At 36.9% G+C, this 21,686-nt stretch overlaps 1 protein-coding gene, 1 non-coding gene and 1 pseudogene across 6 annotated transcripts; all 3 read right to left on the reverse strand.

Moving 5' to 3' along the window:
- Window positions 1-69: 69 nt before the first annotated feature.
- Window positions 70-231, reverse strand: LOC116075609. The gene has a single exon (XR_004112642.1). It is a non-coding gene; the product is annotated as a U1 spliceosomal RNA (small nuclear RNA).
- Window positions 232-5,680: 5,449 nt separating this feature from the next.
- On the reverse strand, window positions 5,681-21,667 carry Cenpq (centromere protein Q). 5 transcript variants are annotated; one of them, XM_031347057.1, is made up of 10 exons: window positions 21,468-21,667; window positions 18,457-18,714; window positions 17,303-17,437; window positions 16,834-16,888; window positions 15,686-15,815; window positions 14,069-14,137; window positions 10,868-10,997; window positions 7,094-7,213; window positions 6,889-6,966; window positions 5,681-6,249 (listed from the first exon to the last, which is right to left on the reverse strand). In XM_031347057.1, exons 3-10 carry the CDS (start codon window positions 17,399-17,401, stop codon window positions 6,118-6,120), a joined length of 813 nt encoding a protein of 270 aa, XP_031202917.1. In that variant the 5' UTR covers window positions 17,402-17,437; window positions 18,457-18,714; window positions 21,468-21,667; the 3' UTR covers window positions 5,681-6,117. The 5 variants fall into 5 exon arrangements, with proteins under 5 accessions (XP_031202917.1, XP_031202918.1, XP_031202920.1 ...); XM_031347058.1 differs by lacking the exon at window positions 18,457-18,714 and having other exon boundaries at window positions 21,494-21,667; XM_031347060.1 differs by lacking the exon at window positions 18,457-18,714 and having other exon boundaries at window positions 15,686-15,809; window positions 21,468-21,666.
- Window positions 10,112-10,822, reverse strand: LOC116075385 (annotated as a pseudogene).
- Window positions 21,668-21,686: the final 19 nt, after the last annotated feature.

The following is a 21,686-nucleotide window of genomic DNA, read 5'->3' on the forward strand; positions in this document are numbered from 1 at the left end:
TTTTTTTTTTTTGGTGGCACACCATTTGCAACAAAATGGCCAGTATTTTTTCTTCATTATAATTTTCATGGAGAGTTCATGTGAAAATAATCATCCACTACCATAAATCATGCAATCCAGTTTTCCAAATTTGCAGAAATTGCAGAGGTCACTGCATCACAGGTGTGATGGATGAAGCTTGTTCTGGAAAAACTACCTCTTTACTATGGTATCTCAGCTGCTGGTAAATCTTAAATTGCAATTATTAATTTAAAAAAGTATTTTTTAAATTTTCAAAGACGACGCTACCAAGTTCCCACAATCTGAGTCACATAACACAACAGAAGTTTACTAAAGCTCTAGAGGGTAGCTACTGGGGAAGGAAGGGTTTGGTTAGGTTTACCAGTGCCCTGGGAAGGGTCCTTTACTGTTCCTGCCTCTGGAAGTTACTGAAAGTAGACTCCAATTTGCAGAACTATATTCAGGGAGGCTCCTTGCTGAAGAGAATAGCAATGAACACTCAGTCTCCCATGGAATAAAACCATTTTCCTTCAGCTGTGAAGCTTCAGATTCAGTTCTGATTTCTGATTCTGATAAAAATATCATGTAACAGGAAAAAGACAAAAACCAAACCAAACCAAACAAAACAACAACAAAACTCCTCATCAATGAGATTCACAATTCTTGTGCTTTCTCTCTATGTGGCACTTTAGAGTTGGGGGAAATGAATCAAGATTAAGGTTAAAAATAGGACTGTTTTTCTTTCCTTTTTAAACAAGGCAAGTTTCTTTTGAGCACCTGTAATCCATTGCTTGAAATTTCACATATTAAAGGATTTCTGGTACAGATGATATATCTTTTGTTACTCAAGTTACAATCATACCACAGTAGAGTTTGAAACCTCATAATGTTTATTTTCCTATAAAAATTGAAAAAGAAAAATGAAACCACACAAACGTGTTCTTTCCTCTAAACCTAATAATTTATTCTATCTATACAAAATGAATTTTTATCTTTTCTGCATCTCTCACTTTTTTCCTGATAAACTAATTTTTGGGAAGATGCTATTTTCATAACATACCTTGCTGTAGAGAGTTCAGTTGGAAACAGGTATTATAGCTGTGTATCCATGCAGAGCTCCTTCTGTGTAAACGGTAAACTTATACGTCAGGGCTACTTTTCTAATTAAGCCTTAGTGGAAAGGGGAGGGAGAGTGGCCACACCTGGAGAAGGGGAGGGATTTATGTAGGGCCTGACTAAAAAATCATCTTAAATGTAGCACTATTTGCAATCCATTTCTTTCCAACCTCATCTAGTCTTGTAGTGTGAAAGCCAACAAATATGAATCTTGAGTTCTCTCTACATTTTAGACATGGCTATCTATTTAACAGACTCTTATTGGATGGAAATAGAACAGAAGCCAGGCAAAGGAAGTACAATAGGAAAGTGATTATCAAACTGACTTCTTGAATACTTTTAAGTTATTTGCAAGAAAATGATTTTGTTGCCGTAAACTTCCAAGGCTACGAAAGTCTCAGAAAAGGACCTTTGAGAAACTGAGAGTTGTTCTGAGCATCTCGGAATATAACATGCTACACTCACCTTAGGAAACTAAGCTGCAGAAATGTGTCAGCAGCATAGGGAGAGTGTTTGCTTGAAGCAGTCACAGGGGAGGATGCTGTTTACGGTCTTAGCTGCTCAGCCTCGGTAAGTTAGGAAGGCCATTCACACTAAAAGATCCTGGCCCCAGGAATAATGGGGCAACCAGCAACTGAAAACCATTGATTTGGGAAATTGTTATGTAAATTACATTTTGCTAAATTTCAGAGTGTTGTATGTTAATACACACAAACTTAAGACATGTGAGAGCAGCGTATAGCTTTTTTTGTGGTCCTAAGAGTTGAGTACTTTTTTAAAAAATAAATACTAAGAGATATATAGACCTGAAAACTAAACTCAGTCTATTATTGTGGAATTAAAAATGTGTGTAGAGCTTCCTGGAAAATTATTTAGAAATCAGATTATTTATGGCCTCCGAGATAGAAATGTCTCTCCCAATGTGAACTATATCCTGTACAAGTGCATTCAAAACAAGCTTCTACTCTTTTCAAGGTTCTTCGTTTTGAATAACATCAGAACTACTCAGAATGCTTGCTTCTGGCCTGAGGGAAAATAACAAAGGCCGAGTGTACTTCCCAGAAAAACTCAATTGGTTGACGCAGATTATTCTGCAGTATGCATCTTGGAGTAAGGTGAGCACTCAACTCAAACTTAGAATGTGTGTGAGAGTGAACGTAAAATAAATGTGAACTGGTTTTCCTCAGTAAACACAAGAATTAGTAAACTAATTCTGTACTTCACTTACTATTTCCAAAGAAAAACAAAGATCCATGATGCTGTGACGGGATCCACTGATATTTAATAGTTCCTTACAACTGTAGTTCAGGAAGTTTAAAAAAACTCAAGGTTTCAACTATGTTGTACATGCTCAAACCTATCACAGCCTATTTTTGATCTTAAGATCCTTATCTTTCTGGTTTCTCAGTTTATTTGCCAAATGGATAAATATTAAGTATCATGAGGTCTAATTCCCTCTGGGTTCTTATGAGATTAAATATTGTTATAGTACAGGAATGAGCTAGTATGCAGGCACACACACACATATACACACACACACACACACACACACACACAACCCTAACATCATTACTGTCACAAAGACCCCTTTGCCATATTTGTCTCATTTGAAACTTGCATTCATTTTAAGAGCTTCTTTAGGAATGAGAATTGTTAAACTTGACTAAGACATACTTTTCCCCCCTATTGGTCCATAAATGAACATTTTCTTTAAAAAAAAAAACTTTCTAAAATAGTTTCCTTGAATTTGGAAGACATCTTTCTTCTTTTTGTTCATTTTGAACTGAATCATTACTATCTTTGTACTATTGCTATAGTAATTCATTCTTGTCACAGAGGCTATATCAGAGGGTAGCACACGGAGCATTGTGGTGCATGCCTGGAATCCCAGCATTCTCTAATCAGAGCCAGTAGAACTCACAAAAGTTCGAGGCCAGCCTGGGCTACAAAGGGAGACCCCCTCAAAGAACAAGAAGGCAAAACATCTAAGCCAAGAACTGGCTGTGTGGTGATTTAGTAGTAAAAAGAGGTAGGCAAGAAGGCAGCTTTGTAAGAAAAGCTCCTTTGAACACAAACAGGGCTCACACCTGTAGCCCCACTATGACTCAACTGGGAAATTTGAATTTCTCTTTTACCCAAAGCCTAATATTTCTCGGTAGTGAACGAAACATGAGAGGACTTCATGTTTAGAAAAGAAGCCAGTGCGAACAATCCAACTACTAATTTTGACAGGTGCAAGTTGCATACTTTTCGTAAACAGAGAATGCAAAGAAATGATATCAACCAAATAAAACTAAATCCTTTAATCGTAGGGTCTACTGCAGGTGTTTCACATAACAGAGCCTAATTGTTGAAGATATGCAAACAGAGTTGGCAGGGAATAGAGAGGCTTATATAAGGAATTTAAATGGCGAGCACGGAGGCTGTAACTTACCTGTGTAGTATGTTTGCTAAAATGGCTATACCAAATTACTGAACATTTATTTCCCTGAATTAACGTTTCACTCTTAGTTCAAAATGATAAATATTCACTAACCTAACTGGTGAAAGCACTTAGTTTCTATGTCGAAGTGATCACTATAAGATTGAATACTATTCAAACATTTCTTAACTTTTAAACTTTTCTTTTTAAGAATTAACCTATTTTTTCTTGGTATTTATCATACAGCTATTTTGCAGTTCGTTTTATATATTAGGGCTTTGTTTAATGACTGCTCTGTTCTCCACTCTGTTGTGTGCTCAATAAAAGAGCCATCTTTTACAAATCCACCAGAGCTCCATTCGGTTTTCTGTGTTTATTACAGCATTGACTTTGTTTGCTAGGACACTTGCTTTTGCTACATTGACACCTGCTGTTCACACATACCTTACTTAGCATCTACTTGGGGACAAAGAATATTAGCTGTATATTTACCTGAAATCATTCACGATAAAGCATTTAAAGAAAAACTATGTTTTTGATCGCCTGTTATATGTCCTGGAGTGTAGCACGGCTCTAAGTTAAAGGCTCTACTTCCAAAGCTGGGAGGGGAGCAGTTCAGCCATGGAAATGAGATGGCTCTCACTCAGCATTAATGATAAACTGATATTCTAGTTGACTTGAATATCTATCAAGGAGGTATCGTGGGGAAAACAGTATGCTGGTGTAAATGTTCTAGCTAATGATAAAAATCAATGACTTAGCGTTTTGTTAGTCTAAAAGAACCAAGTTTTCAGTTGCAGGATTTTAAGGCATCCTGTGGAATCTATTACTCTCCTAAAGTCCTCCTGACCTTCTTAAGACAATTCTGCTTCTGTTTTTTAGGCTTAAAACAACTCCAGGATCGCTAACCCATGACCTCCTTCTACAACAGAATCAATCCAAAGATATTTAACCATAGGTAAATCTTCCAAATAGTTCTGTTTGGGAGACATTAGCAGTATTATGGAATTTCCTAAATAAATTAAAAAAAAATACTCTAGTAGAACAGAAAATTTGGGGCTGGAGAGATTGCTCTGCTGTTAAAAGCATTAGCTGCTCTTCCAGAGATCCTGAGTTAAATTCCCAGCAACTACACGGTGATTCACAACCATCCATAATGGGATCTGATGCCGTCTTTTGGTGTGTCTGAAGATAGCAAGTGTACTCATATACATAAAATAAATAAATCTTAAAAAATTCAACTACAGTTATAAGTAGATAACAAAATCCAAGCCAATGTACTACTCACTCTAAATCAATATACTGTTACTTAGAGATGATTTCAGAACTGTTATGGAATTATTTCTTCACATATATAAATTTTACAAGGTTTATGAGAAAGTGTTTGCTGGAATGCAGCTTGATATAATTAACAGTCTTGATCAAAATTGCTACCTTCCCTGTCAGCTCGCTGGCACATATGTTACTCTAGAGGATAGTTGTGGAGATAGAAGATAAAAACCCTTAGTGTGCACTAACAGCAGGCTGTCTCATGACTGACACAACATGAGAAACCTATAACGGTTTCTCACAAAGCGCAGGAACATTTTGGTTAGCTGTGGGCCATTTTTGTGGAGCTTAACATAGCAACCTTTCTTTGCACTGCACGGTGCTGGGATCCTCCTGTTAAGCCAACACCCATGCTCTCGCTGCAAATCTCACATTTTAGTATTTGTAACCCCAGACTGCTGCCCTTCCTCTTTTATCTGAGTGCCTTCTACCTTTGGTGGTCACTTCTCCAATACTGGGCTTTTTCACAAAGTTTTCTAGCTGTTTTTTGTTGTTTGTTTTGCATTTATCTGGAAGGATATATGTACTCAGGTTCTCTTTAAACAATCTTAGAGTATGCTTTGGTGGCAGCAAAAAATATCCAACATCTAACAATTCACTAGCCAAAGAACCAACATGTTATTATCTTCAGTGCAAAAACACCTGAAAAAATAGCAATAATTCCATAGAGATGAGGGATTTAAGAAGGCATTTGGGATTTCTCAAGTTCTACATGGCTGGACAGAAAATGCAGGCTACCAGTCAAAGGAGAGAGAAAGATACTAATGTTTCTATCAAGTGCTGTACACCCACTCTTCATAGGCACAAAGCGACTTCCAATAAAAAGTTTTATTCACACATCAGAAACTATTACATCATGACATGTTTTTATTTTTAAGAATAATTCTCAGTTTTAGCAAATATCTACATATACATAGATTTCCTAGATTTAGCAACTGCTATGTTTTTAGGACATTAGATACTAATGATAAGTCCACAAAGGCTAGTTTTAAGGTAGATAACAAAGGTTAATTGTTTGAACAGTTAAGTTTGCACCTTTGGGCCAGATGTGAAGCTCACCCTGTAATCCTAGCACTCAGGATGCTGAGGCAGGATTACTATAAGTTCAAGGCCTAAGGGGAGACAGAGTATGTGCTGAGCCAGCCTGGGCTACAGAGTGAGAGGCTGCTATAAAAAGGAAAAAAGTTTTATAATTCATGAACAAATGTTAATATGGAACATGGCTTAAACACTAAAACAAAACCCCATCTTTAGGAGCCATCAAGTTTCCTATAGGCTTCTTGAATGAATGCTGACATGCTCTTCACAGGGGCTGAATTATGAAGAACATCCAAGTCCTTCAGAAGGGCATTCTGGTTTGGAATTAGTGCCAAAATTTCTTTCTGTGGGTAAGACAGTACAATTAATTTTAGCATTTTATGATGAAAAATGTCAAACATCTGTTATTTGGAAACATATTACAATCTTAAGCAACTACCATTCAAAGTCACTAGTCATCAACCAGTAGCCATTTGTTTTCAAATAAGTCTTCCCCTGTCCCCTTTCCTGCTCTGCTGGCATATTCCAGGTAATAAAAAGAGCATTTATATAACAGTATCAATGAATTCTTTGGAAAAAAGACAAATTACAAGAGTACTGATTAATCACATACCACAATGTGATTAAAGAGCTCTATAACTTTGTTAAAAGTCAAACAAGGATATGCCTATAGTTATGACTATTGAAAATATATAAAAGTATAAAGGAATATAATATTAAATCTCTTATTTCTATCAGTACTTTACAACAATGGTATATCTGTGTAATGGAATATTATATAAATACTGATAAGAACGTGTGTACATGAATGGACAGAAAATGTTATATGCCAAGTAAAGAAAAGTAATTTATCAAAAGTTTTATAACAGGATTAGTTTGTTTAAAGAAATGGGATATGGTTTTATATGTGTGTGTGTGTGTGTGTGTGTGTGTGTGTGTGTGTGTGTGTTTGGCAATAGTCAATATGGTAAATGGGTACTTACTTGAAGTATGGGTGCTTTAAGACTTTTCTGAGAAAGTTCTGGAAGAGCAAGTACTTTATTGCTATCTATGTGAAATACCTAAATAGAAACAGAAAGCTAGGGATTATTTCAAAAGGCTGGTTTTGTTCACCTTGCAAAACTCAAGTTATCCTGGTGACATTTTAGCATTAAAAATTATATTTAAGTACTAGCATTCAACCATTACCTGTTTCATCTCCCGTTCCGCTTTCTCTACTTCATTTGTCAGAATCTGAATTTTGTTCTTTAGGCTTTGAATATTCTTAGTCATTGACTCTGTGGTCTCTACTATTCTGTCTATTTCTTCCTAAAGCCAAAAAGAAAAGTTAATATTTTAAAGTAAGTTTATGATAAATGAAACCCTAGGAGATTGTATATATATAATACCTTATATTTTAAGACACTTTGCAAGAAGCCATTATGAAACTGTCCCGCAGTTTCAATTGTTAACTTTATTTTTGCTTATCTTCCAAAAAGAGACCCTCTAGAAAGCTGCTTGGCCAATATAACAATGAGTTATAAGGCAGGATAAGGAGATAACTCTGCCCATCAATGCTTCTTCAAAACCTTAACACAGAAGCTAACGAGCACTAGAGATTCTGCAAAGCTCTGTGTAGGAGTTGCACGGCCCAAGGACTTCAGGTAACAGGTAATTTCTTTCTTTCTTTCTTTTTTTTTTTAAATAGGTAATTTCAAGTGCTAGAAACAAATGAAAGTATTTTTAATTTTAGTTAGGAACATTTGAATGCCTGCTGTTTTAATATGCCAAAAGAATGGGATGCTAGGCACTGGAATTAATATTAATAAAATTAATAAAACACTGTATAGATATTTTCTAATTTAAAGAAATGTTAATTTAGAAAAAAGATAATATATGCAAAATTAATGAAACAAATATCACAGCAACAGGAATATGCTGACTGCAGGCCACGTACAGTATAAATCAGCTTCTGGGTCATTAAAGATGCACTATTTTAGAGTATATCCTGGACATCATACCATTTCACTTGTAAATATTTCAATGTACAATTCTAAAGGATTTAACAAATATGTAAGATCAGTATACCACATTAGTTAAAACCCTAATAAATTGTATAATATTGAACATTTTCACTTTTTGATTTCTTTGTGCACAGGAACCAGTTTATACTTTGCGTCAGGCTCCATATTGGTTATGATTGTTTATTTTCCTTTAAGTATTTTTGATTCAGTTCTTTGTCACTGAAATTTCTAGGTAGAAGGAAGCAGGCTGTTTGTTTTTCATGAATGTCCCAAAGCTAGAATTCTGTAGACTGCATTCTATGGTGAAGTTAACCTGTTTCTTAGCACCACACTGCTATGAACTGGCTGGTGGATTTACAAAGTACAGATTAAGACAATTATAAAGTAAACCACGTATACCAGTTTATTATTGGTAGCCTAACAGATTAAAAGAAAATGGCATGCAATAATTTATCCTGAAGGGCAAAAGCCCCAAGCGAAGGTTATTGCTTGGCTACGATCCCTCTAAATTATATTTGGGGATTTTGGCTTTTGTGTCCCCTCTGTTTTGTAGAGGGTTTTTTCTCCCTGTATATGTTTCCCTTTTTCCTGTTGCATGTAAATTTCTTTGCTTCGAATAAAAGCCTTTCTCCAACTGCTGGTTTCTTGTGTTCAAGATTTCACTGATGCTACTGTTGAGTTCAAGATTGAGCTTGCTTGAATTCATCCATCCATTCATTCATGGATTTTTCAGGACAGGGTTTCTCTGTGTAGTCCTAGAAGGGACTCTGTAGAACAGTCTGGCCTGAACTCAAGAGATCTGCCTGCCTCTGTGCTGGGATTAGTGGTATGTGCTACCATTCCCAGCTACTCCCTGCCTTTTAATTCTGTATCTGGCAGAGAAATAAACAACATCTACATGGTAAAATTTTGGGGACCTTCATCACAGAATTTATTCCGAGGATCACTGAATCATTAAGAGCCTACTTTCTCAAATAGCACAGCCTAAAGAAACGTGCTATCTATCACCAATTGGATAGCTCATGTTCAGAATTTGCAATTGTTTTAAGTTTTATTGTGGCCACTTAGATTGATCCCCTTCTTAGGCATTATGACTGCTTCTCCTCCCTCATAGACCATTTTGACAGTCCAAGGACGCTAGAGTGATAGACAACCCAACCCCCAGGCCCCCAGCAACAGGGTGGTTTCTAAAAAGGGAAAATGAGGGACTAGGAGTTAGACAGACTTCCTGGTAGGCAGACAGATAGGGAGACAGAGGTTATGGCTAGGTAATAAAGGCAGCAAATTTCAAGATGGCTGGCTTTTTCCTCACACTCCTAACCAGAGTCAAAACATTGGCAGTTTACAACAGAGGCCTTGTGTCACTCGCCATGGACTGGGGCCAATCAGCTCTCCTGTCTTTCCTCAAGCTGACTAACCATTAAATTAGGTGAGGAAGAACCTCCCAAGACCTAAACAACTCAGCTTCCTCAGTTCCGCTGCTTTGTGGAGGGTCTTTTTCTCTGTGATCTGCTGCATGCCTTATTCCTTATCCTCAATAAATGTCTTCTTCAACTGATGAATAAAAAAAGATTACATGGGAAACCTGAGCATCGAGGCATCAGCTTCCAATCACAGGTAAAGATAGAGGCAGGAAGATGAGGAGTTTGAGGACAGCCTTGGATCTAGGAAACCTTCTTTCAAAAAGAAACAGAAAATTATAGGGGAGAGTACTTCCTTGATAATGAGACTCTGACAGGTTAACATTCATTCACTTTAAGCAGATTGTTTATGGCTCACCTGGAAAAAGTAGCATTCTTTCTCAAATCAGATAAAGTTTAGGTTCTTCAGACCGTGATGGGGATTAGAGATGTGACTATGGTGTGTTTGGAAACAAAGTCCTCCATACACATGGGCTATAGAGATAATAACAGTCACAGTGATGACTACAACCTTCCATAACAGTATGGAACCAATGTTGTAGAATTCTACAACACTCAGTGATAAGACTTTGCAATGACAAATATTGCAAATTCAACTAAAATAGAGTAAAAGAATGGAGTTGCCCATGCCTAGGAGCATTTGGCTAACGTAAAATAAACTAATTTTATTTTTTGTAGACTTTTTGGTCTTATTATGGTTTTTTTGTTTGGTTTTGTTTTATTTTGCTTATTTATTTTCATTTCCACTTTTGTGGGTTTTTTTTTTTAAATCAGCCAAAATTTTATTTAATTAATTTCTTGTATTTGACATACTCCTCGATGGATGACATCCTTGGCTGAGGATTCTTTGCCATAGTCCTTAACTACTACACAATTGAAACCAACCACTTCCTGTGGCTTCCGCTCTCAACCAATTTGACAGAGGCCTACCTATTCCCCTGGTTTCTTGTCATCAACCTTAACCAGGTTGATTTGGTGCTCAACAGAAAGTGCCTCCATCAGTTTGACATACATGGGCTCATCACAATTGGATGCAAGCACAGAGACTGACTTGGTGCTCTGGCTGCTTCACATATACCACGTGCTTGGCCATCATGGGTGAGGGCAGAGTCCTCAACAGCTCTTCCACAAGAGACATCCATTACACCTTCAGCAGGTATGCCATCCTTGGCCATGGCTGTGGAATATGAGTGAAGCTGACTGTTGAATGCATCCAAACCTCTGCTTCTGTGTAACTAGGCAGAGGCAGTGGAAAAGCAGTTGTTTTCTTATGATCAGAGAACATGAAAAATATTGTTTAAATTTTTTTTACAAAAGTGGCACTGCTACTTGACCATAGATAAATCATAAACACTTCAAATTTAGAAGCTGAATGTTCAAGTGACAGCCTTGCTTTTCTTACGAAACATACAAAAATCAACAAAAACTCTAATCCAAAATTTGAGTTTAATGCTAGACCACTAATGCTATGACGCTTACATTTCTTTCTTCCCTTTCCCCAGCTCTCTTAATTACAGAGGCCCTTTTGAATAGCATACCTGCAGTGAAGCCAGGTTCTCTTCATTCACTCTTTCCTGTGCCTTTTCCATTTTCAGCAGCTTTGACACATCTGTTACAAAGTTCAGCTTTCTTGGAGGGACTTTCAGTGTTGCACATTGTTGTAGCAATCTTAAAAATAGAATACAACATTTACAACATGTTTACTTTTGTAAAGAATAGCATTTTCTTTAAGTTTCATTTTTTTCACACTTGAAAGGGCCACAACATTCTTTTATTTTTTTCCTTACAATGGCTAATGACATTCCTTCCCAAAACACTCCTGATAAAACATCACCTAACTTTTTAATACATGATTAACAGGACCAAGGGCTCTCCTCCCATTGATGCCCAACAAGACCATCCTCTGCTACACATGCAGCTGGAGCCATGGGTCCCTCCATGTGTACTCCTTGGTTGGTGGGTTAGTCCCTGGGAGCTCTGGAGGGTCTGGTTGGAGGGTAAGGAAGTGGAAGTGGGTGGGTGAATGGGGAACACCCTCATAGAAGCAGGTGTGGGAGGATGGGATAGGGGGTTTCAGGTAGGGGGAACCAGAAAAGGGGATAATATTTGAAATGAAAATAAAGAAAATATCCAATAAAAATTTTTTAAAAAAATACATTAACAATTACCTCAAATCATGGAATGCTAAGGCTACTTTACTAGAAAATATTTTAGTTTACATATTTTATAATATACTTTAATATCAGCATTTCTTAATATTGTTTAAATACATTTTCTATAATACTATAGCATGTGAGTCTGTCAGTTTAGAATGGAATGTTGGATAAAAGAAAGTACTCTAGAAGTTCTGAGTCTGACCCCACCTTTTACTGTAAAGTATGCAGCCAATAAAGGTTAATCTAAATGTTTTGAAAGATCATTTAGTTTTAAAGCTGAGGCAGATAAGAAGATGTCTACAAGCTTTGCTGTAGAGTAGTAGGACATGGATTTTATTCTATACCATAAATGAAGTCTTATCTGTGTGAGTTCCTACTTCCAGCAGACAGCAAAATAATGTTCTCAAGCTTGATTCTTCAAATTTATGAGAAAGAAATGAAGAATAAAATTACTGTAGTTGCTTCTGCCACAGTAACTGTAGTTTTTCTAAAAATTCTACTGTAAGGTGAACACTCTCTGTAATGGCTGGTTTTGTATGTCAACTTGACACAGGCTAGAGTTATCACAGAGAAGGGAGCTGTAGTTAGGGAAGTGGCTCCATGAGATCCAGCTGTGGGGCATTTTCTCAATTAGTGATCAAGGAGGTAGGGCCCCTTGAGGGTGGTGCCATCCCTTGGCTGGAAGTCTTGAGTTTTAAAGAGAGCAGGCTGAGCAAGCCAGGGGAAGCAAGCCAGTAAGGAATATCCCTCCATAGCCACTGCATCAGCTCCTGCTTCCTGATCTGCTTGAGTTCTAGTTCTGACTTCCTTGGTGATAAACAGCAATGTGGAAGTAAGCTGAATAAACCCTTTCCTCCCCAAGTTGCTTCTTGGTCATGATGTTTGTGCAGGAATAGAAACCCTAACTAAGACACCCTCCAAAGCTAAAACACACAAAATGTTCCAAAATTTGAACCTTTTTTTGGGTGCCAAACTGATGGAATCTTCTCTATCTAGTGGAATTTCACAAACTAGTGGAAAATTCACTATCATAAGACTCTGACTTATAGGGCGGGTAAGATGGCTCATGGGGTAAAGGCCCTAGACCCTTAGCATGCCTGCCTGCCGACCTGCATTCAACCCCTGGAACACAAGGTAGAAGAAGAGAATTAATTCTTCAACATAGTGTTTTACCTTCAATGCATGCCATAGCTTATGTGTGAATGTGTACAGACATACACAAATAAAAGTGAAATTTTAAAGAAATATTGCATAAAACTAATTTAAGATAACAAATTTTGTGTTCAGATTTGAGCTAAAAGATTGGTCTGGGTGGCAGCACTTTTTGTCTACTCATGGGGAAAGGAACATGACTTAGTTCATATCAATAATGAAGTAAAATCAGCACAAGTATAGGAACATTTTCTTATCCAGGTCCCAGTCAGCGACCATGGGTTAAAGCTAGACTTCAACAACAACAGAAACAACAGACAGCCTACAAACTCATGGAACCAGAACAACTCTCTACTCAATGATCACTGGGTCAGGGAAGAAATAAAGACATTAAAAACTTTCTAGAATTTAATGAAAATGAAGGCACAAGATACACAAACTTATGGGACACAATGAAAGATGTGCTAAGAGGAAAGTTGACAGCACTAAGTGCCTTTGTAAAGAAATTGGAGAGTTCTCATATTAGCAAATTAACAGAACACCAGAAATCTCTAGAAGAAAAAGAAGCAAACACACCCAAGAGGAGCAGATGGCAGGAAATCGAACTCAGGGCTGAAATCAATAAATTAGAAACAAAGAGAACAATACAAGGAATAAAATAAACCAAGAGCTGGTTCTTTGAGAAAATCAACAAGATAGATTAAATCCGTTGCTTGTGTAAATAACTGAGCAATACAATATGGACTTGTGTGGGCAAGACAGAACCTCAACAGAGACAACACTCCCCCCAGATTGGCCTGTGGTGTGTTTTCTTGACTGACAATTGATGTAGGAGGGCCCAGGTCACTGTGGGTAATAACCACGGCTGAGTTGGTAGTCTTGGGTGCTGTAAGAAAGCAGACTGAGAATGCTACAAGGAGGAAGCCAATCAGCAGTTTTCCGCCATGGCTTCTGCTCGAGTTTTCCATCTCCAGGTTTCTGCTCTGGCTTTCCTCACTGATCAACTACAGGCTGTAAGGCGAAATAAACCATTTCCTTCCCAAGCTGTGTTTGGTGTTTTCCCAAAGCGAAAGAAAATTTAACTGAGACAGAGGTGAAGGAAAACAGTAGGGTGAACAACAGCAATGGAAAAGTGAGACAAAGTGAGTTGTAAGCGCTTACTTTAAGTTGTTAAAATGTAAAGGAGGTAATGGCATCAAGTATTGTTTAAATACTGACACAAAACACAGAATACAAAAGTATGACAACAAAAGTTATATGAGGATCATATTCTTTTGTATACATTCTCTGAAACTTAATAAATATGTAATTCCAAATATCATTTCCTCTAGAAAGTATAGAAAGGCTTATTCTATAGAAATCTACTTTAGAAGATAGGTGGAAATCTCTTTAAAAATAATTAAAATTTAATCATTTCCAACTATGGGTTACCTTTTCTTGAACTGGTTGAGATGGTACTGAATTTGTTCTTTTCTTTTAATGTTTTTGTTTAAAATTCCACTGGGGAACAAAAAGATTGAATAAATATTACTTTGAAACATAATACAATCTGTATTTCAAAAATTTTTCAAGTGTTCATCCTCATTAACTAAGCAGAATAATTCACCTCCTTTATATTAGATATATTATTATTATTATATTATTATTATCAGTTTTTACATCCATCCTCTCCTCCCATTCTCTTCTCACTGCCTGCCCACCTCTATCCACTCCTATTTCTCTTCAGAAAAGGGCAGCCCTACCATGGATATTAACCAGCCATGGCACATCAAGTTGCAGTAACACTAGACCCCTCTTCACCTAGTAAAGGTGGACAAGGCTACCCAGTTGGAGGAAAGGGTGTCTAAATCAGGCTACAGAGTCAGAGGTAGCCCCTGTTCCCACTGTTAGGAGTCACACAGGACCAAACTACACAACTGTAACATATGTGTAGAGGGTCTAGGTCAGTCCCATTCAGGCTCCCTGGTTGGCAGTTTAGTGTCTGTGAGCTCCTATGAGCTCAGTTTAGTTGGTTCTGTGGGTTTACTAGATACATTTTTGAACAACTTAACTTACCTTTAATTGAAATTCATAATATTAAAATTTTTAGTGCTGTATTTAGTATTGTATATCTATGTTTCATATTTACTGTTCCTGGTATAAAACAAAATGGTGGGTTTCATTGACCCACACACATTCACAAATATCACATGGTAATCTCATCACATTTTTCCTCTATTACCCACAAACACTTTAAGCAGAATGATGTCAACTTATTTGAATCATATTGCATCATAAGAATTCATATATACAACTTCTCTGGTGCAGGTGAATTCTATCATGGTTGAGTTCTGTTTGTGTTTTATATAACATGGTAGTTTTTACAGACAGTGTTAATCATGAACATAACTTCTGAAGAAGCAATATTAATAGAACAATTTAAGAGTTTTAGAGACTACAGCCCTCACAGACTTGATTTTTACTTCAGTAATAGACTCCCAAGTTTCTACAATTAAGAATATTAAGAATTTTTTTTTTTTTTTTTTTTTTTTGGTGAGGGTAATGCTGATCATGAATCAATGAATATCTTTTTCTGAAGTTGAAGAATACTCTATTGCCTTAAAATACTGTTATGGTATGCCAATTAAGATTGAAGAATACTGCCTTAAAATACTATCATGGTATAAATTTGCTATGTCTGTCATTGGCATAAGTGCGGAATATATGCTCTTCAGTTCGTGGAAATTCTAGGAGGTAGTGACTGGCTGGATGATATACAGGGCACTGGGATATGCTTTTAAGTGACACCCAGTCCCTGGTTCCAGTCTTGTGTTTTGTTTCCTGAAAAGTACTGCTCCCACTGCCATGATGTTTTGCCTCCCAAGGGTGCAGAGTCACTGGACTATGAACCTGTACGACTCAACAATCTCTCTGATGGTTAGGATGTCTGTTAGGCATGCTGTCACTTCCATGAACAAAGTCACTCAGACATGCAGTGACACTGAGACAAGTGTAAATAGTAAATACCTAAGAGTTAAGAGCTGAAAAAAAAAACTTTTTAAAACTCACAGAATTACTGATTCCATCATACTTTGCAAATACTCTTCAATATTCCTTGGAAGAGGTTGCCAGGTTGTTGTCTTCTTCTTGGATGATATTTTTACCCGTTTTAGATGAAAACATTTTGTTTGTCCTGTTACTGGTAATACAAGAGAGTCTAATCAATCTAGAAGTTTTGCAGATTCACTTAAAAATAACTTTAACATAAAGAACAGTAGTGGCATTATGAAGCTAAGGCATTCTATTTTTTAATTCATATCTTATTGCAGCTATAACATGTCAGTTACTGAAGATGCATTTGCTATTGTGACAACACCTGATATACTGTCAACTGACAGTGCAATACAAATACTTTTCAATATAGAATCATGCTATTATTATTGAAACTTGTTTCTGAAAAATGACTTTATTCTTAAGAGTTTCAACAAAAATACTGTAAAACTACTTCTACCCAACATTGGAAAAGAAAGAACAAGGAAGAAATAAACATTGACTGGTATATCTTTAGATCACAGATGAGTAACTCAGAGAGGGGAACAGAGATTGGTTTTCTATTTCTTATCAATATAGCAGATAAACCTCAACAGTGTTTACTAGAAGGCTTAGATAATGAACTGTTCTACTTACAAGGGATAAGCAATAATATACATTATTGGCTTCACAGAGATTAGGTAAAGAAAAAGGGGATGCTATGAAAATTACAGGAGTTCATAAATTACAAAGTTAAAAGCATGGCACCATATGAAATAGAATATCTGCATACTATCTGCACCAATAGGTAAGGAATCTTCTTACAAAGAAATGATGTTTGAGGAAATGGTATTTCTAACTAATTACCTTTGAAATGCTTAAGCTGGTGATTGCAAACTATCTGTACAGTACTGGCAGAACTGAAAGCATAGGTGTCGTGGAGAGGAAGAAGTAGATTTTCCTTTATATCAAAGATGAGTAATTCAGAGTGAGAGATAATAATTTGTCTCCAAGTTCCTTTCAATGTGACAGGTAAACCTCTATATATTTGCTATTAGAATTAAATACTGTGGATGTGGCTGCTTATAACCACCTTTTACTATTTCCGAATTCATAACCAAGATGCTGAAACATTTTTCATGGAAACCAGAAGAAAACACTTTAAACAAGACACAGAACAATAATACCTTTAGAGGACAAATGTCCTCCATGACTTCTGTTTCTTTTCCCTGTGTTTCCAACCTAGAGACACACAAACAAACAACAGATAAAAAAATGGTTTTGCAACACATATTCCATGTATACAAATACTGTACCTTCCAGGAGGCAGAAAAAAGTATAGTAGATATTATAAACAAAGAATGCACTAAAGTTTGTGATATAAATTACAATTTGTAGTAAAACTGACTTTTAGCCCTTTGAAGGAATAGATATTTCTTTTTTTCTTTTCTTTTTTGTTTTGTTTTGTTTTTAGAAACAGGGTTTCTCTGTGTAGCCCTGGCTGTCCTAGAATACACTCTGTAGACCAGGCTGGCCTCGAACTCAGAAATCCTCTTGTCTCTGCTTCCCAAGTGCTGGGATTAAAGGCATGCACCACCACTGCCCGGCTAGAATAGATATTTCTAATCAAAGAGATCTGAAAGAAAGAGATCTTACCTCATTCTCTGGTAAATCCACTTCCTTACCAGCTCTTTGTTTTAAATTTCTTTTCACCTGCTGAGATTTTTTCTTAGAAGCATTTGCTTTACCAGACATTTTTATTTAAACTGTACAATCACAATGATACATAGTCTGTAAAGGTGAAAAAAAAGAAAAACAGAGATAAAGGCTTGTATAATTTTTACTGAAAAGAGTACATTAAAAAAGAGTTTTATTTATTCTTCTCTTATACAATACAACTGGCCATAGTTTCCTCTTCCACTCCTCAAGTCATGGGCCTCCTCTTCTTTCCCCTAACCACTGCTTATGTGTTTCCCTTCAGAAAAGAACAGGGCTCCCAGCAATAGCAACCAAACATAGATAATAAGATGTAGTAAGACTAGGCAGAAACCTTCATATCAAGGCTGGATGATGTAACCCAGTAATGAGGAAAAGGGTCTTCCAAGAGCTGGCAAAAGAGCACACGTACACACACACACACACACACACACACACACACACACACTTATAAAACCTACTACAGACCCAAGAAGGTTCAGTGATTGCTGTTTCAATCCCTGTGAGCCCCTATGAGGCCTGCTGAATTGATTCTTGTGTCCTTGAAACTCTAGCCCCTTCTTCCCCGACTTCCAAGGGTTCTTCAAGCTCCACCTAATGTTTGCTGTGTGTCTTTACCTGCTTCCAACAGCTTCCAGAGGAAGCTAAAATGACTACATTTAATTGTTCTAAACTATGTCTTTCAGAATTTGGGAAAAGCATCTTATGCTATAATACATTTAATCATGTTAATAAAATCTAGCTTGGGGTGCATATCTGAAGCTTCAACACTCAGGAGCAGAGACAGAATGACTGTAAGTTAAGGGCCATTGTCAGTTAGAGTGGTTTGAGGTAGGCCTTTGACAAGATAAATGAAATCCTGTCTAAAAATCAAATGAACAAGCAAACAAACACAAACCTTTGGCTCTCATTCGTAAAAAGACATTAATTTATCTTCACTGCTTAAAATGACTACCATTTGTATGGTTTCAGAAAAATTACTTTAAAGATGCTTTTGAATTTTTTTACTCCTGCATGCAATATTATCTCCATTTCTAAATTCCAGAAAATATAAAGCAATATCAGGTCAGAGAACATTCAAGTAATAGGCTCACCATAACTTAATTTATGGCAAAGATGAGAAGAGATACAGTTTAGGCTTTTCTATCATTCCACAATGTGAAAGTGTGTCCTTCATAAGGAGATAGGCTACGCTTCCATCAGAACTATGTGAACTGTAATAAGGCTACACAAGGAAGCTGATGACTCAGCATTCTCAGGAGCTACACAGCAGACATGGCAATGGTGATAGAGCTGTCCCTGGTAACATTGAGTAACTTTTCTTTAGTAGATTTTTATAATCAAACTCATTTCTGAGAAAAAGAAAACAAGTTGATGATGAGCTATGCATTTCTGTATTTTATAATGATTTATAAGATTATAAATTAGGCACAGTGTAAAAAAGTATATATTCACATATATGTGTTTTAATTCTTAGCATGTATCTACTAAATTTGCAACCATTTTCTTTTAAAGCTCTAAAAATTTGTTGTTTTTAACATTTATTTATTTTTATATCTAAGTGCTTTGTCTGCATGTACTTCTTTGAACCACAAACATGCCTGGTGATTATAGAGGCCAGAGAATACAGATCCTCTGGGTTTAGTCAGAGATGGCTGTGAGCTATTGTGTGTATGCTGGGATTGAGGCTAGGCCCTTTAAAGAGCAGCCAGTGCTGAGCCCCTGAAAAAACTTAAAAGCACACAAACAACAAAACATTTAAGATGGAAAGGAACTATAGTATCAGGCACAAATCAGGTACAAAATTTAATAGAACCTCCCTAATCACTGTATCTGTTATTGAGCAATGAAGTATAGTACTCAATGCCTGGACTTATTCCCTTGTTTTAGTTCTAAATACCTCATTCCCACAACTTGACTTCCACTAAAACAACAGCCCACACTGAGTCAGGTTTACCTGTTGACCTCTCCTAGGAGAACTGACTTTAAGGAAGTTCATGTTCACTAAATAAGGGCATCTAACAGGAGAGGGAAAGTAGGGGCTGAGATCTTTAGATTAAAACGGTATGAATTCCTTAAGTCAGTCACAATCCGAAACTTCAGAACAAAATGCATGGACTAAATTTTCACTTAATATGTTTATCATTTACACTCTATATCTTGATATGTACAGTCCTCAAGAATCAAACATAATTCAACTTTCTGATTCTCTTCTTTTACTCTTACATTAACAGTTTTCCTCTCTAGGTAGATTTGACTTCTTAACGCACAGAGTAATCCTGTCTCTCATGCACCTGAATTGTTTTCTAGCCTACCTCTTCTTGGTCTCTTAGATTAGGAGCCATTATCTTTCCAAATCCTTTCTAATCATTCTTCTTCTATGCCTCTATAAAAGTCTGTGGGTTCTTATGATTCTCATCATTTGACAAAAGTTTCATTTTGTCAATCATTTTCTCCAGATATTATATACTCAATAATATTAAACTCAGTAGTAGATGTGATTTACAAACCATTTTGTACAATTATTTTAAATACGGACATTGAGAATAAGATCTCTATAGAAATTTAACAGAATTTCATGTGTGTCAAACTCAATTACAAAATAATTGGCCATATCTTTTGAATCTCATTTTTTCCAATAGCTAAGACTAATACTTGAAAATAGACTAGCTCTCAGACCAGCTTTAGACTGTAATACATTGTAAGAAAAGTAAAAGTTGTTTTCATATGCTACCTAACCATTGCTATTCATTGTTACTTCACCAGCCATTGACATCCCACATCAATGGTACGAAAGCCAGAAGTGAGTATACCTACAATCACATCATATTACTCCCAATTCATGGTTTATATCAGGGTTCATTGCTGGTGCTGAATGCTTTATGAGGTTAATAATTTAAATTGTAGTCAACAAAAGTATCAGTATTAACTGTTCAGAAATACAAAAGCAACACAACAAAATTGTTCCTTTGTTAGTGGTGTTTAATAGCTCCTAGTGGAAAAGCTTCAACCTCATTAATATTTAGATATTTGTTGTTGTTGTGAAAGACTGGCTTTGGCACTATAAGATGATAAGCAGCATTTTCATCTCTATTCACAAAACCCAGAATCTCCCCACTTCCAAGAAGTGACAACCAAAATTGTTTCTGGTCACTGTGAAAAATACCCCTTGAGTCAAAAATGGCAGTTAAGAACAAGCTATAAATGGAGGACAAATAGTTCAGTTTCTAAATCCTAATTAACTAAAAACTTACTAGCCCCAAGTTCAGTAAATTACCTAAAAGTTCTCACAGACAAAAGAGTACTGTAATATCGAAATGGCAGGATGGCATACACAAAACTCCTGGATCAGATCATGAGACAGACATTGTAAGAATCTAAACCAGGGTCATGATTTCTACCCGTTGGGACGACTCAACTTCAGTGTTAATTAAAAAAGGAAAGAAAGAAAGAGAGAGAGAGAGAGAGAGAGAGAGAGAGAGAGAGAGGAGAAATTAAAATAGAAGATAAAAATTCCTTACTGTTCCCAGATCCACAGGAAATCATAGCTTAACAGTGGGCTGGAAGACAGCGATATGAAAACAATTATTATGTATGCCATATACTAAATGCAATCAAATTGACTTATGGGCAGCTGCGGGGTATCTTTGGATAATTAGCCAAGACCAAGAGAAAATAAAGTGCTTAAGTGAAATCAGCGTAAAGTCGGACGGCGTGAGAGCTCAAAGGACAATGCTGCTTTGCTTTATGAACCAGTCCGTTTAGATTTGAGAGAATCTGTATGGGGGGAGTGGAAAAAGACGCCCGGCTTCTGTTTGCTTGTTGTTTTCTTTGCCGATTTACTGAAACTAGTTTAAACCGATTCATCTCAACTTAAACTGTAAACCCTTAAGGAGAGCGAACTTGGGCTACTCTGTCAGTCGCTCCAGGACGAGGTCCAGAGCTTCAGAAACGAGGACAGGGAGGGTCCGGGGGAATAGAGAGACCGAAGACTGACATTTTCACTCCACTTTGGAGTTATCTCAAACAGCTGCCCTAGATGGCAGAGACCTATTCCGTCATTAGACATTGCCCCTTTAAAAAAAAAATACAGAACGGAGTTTACCACAAACGCGTGAGGCTCAAAATTACCCCCTCTGGATCTGTCAGCCGCTTAAGCGCTGCCTCGACTCTTCGCTGTATCTTCACCGACTCAAAGAGCGCGCGTCCGACTTACTCCGCCCAAACAACCGGAAAAGAGAGAAAACGTCAAGGACCTCGGAGCCGGAAGTGTCAGTGAAGAAAGCGAACGCACTTGCAGAAAAAGGCCCGCCTTCGGGCGTGT

The sequence above is a fragment of the Mastomys coucha genome, unplaced genomic scaffold (genome assembly GCF_008632895.1).
Source record: "Mastomys coucha isolate ucsf_1 unplaced genomic scaffold, UCSF_Mcou_1 pScaffold3, whole genome shotgun sequence".
In the NCBI taxonomy this organism is placed as follows: domain Eukaryota; kingdom Metazoa; phylum Chordata; class Mammalia; order Rodentia; family Muridae; genus Mastomys; species Mastomys coucha.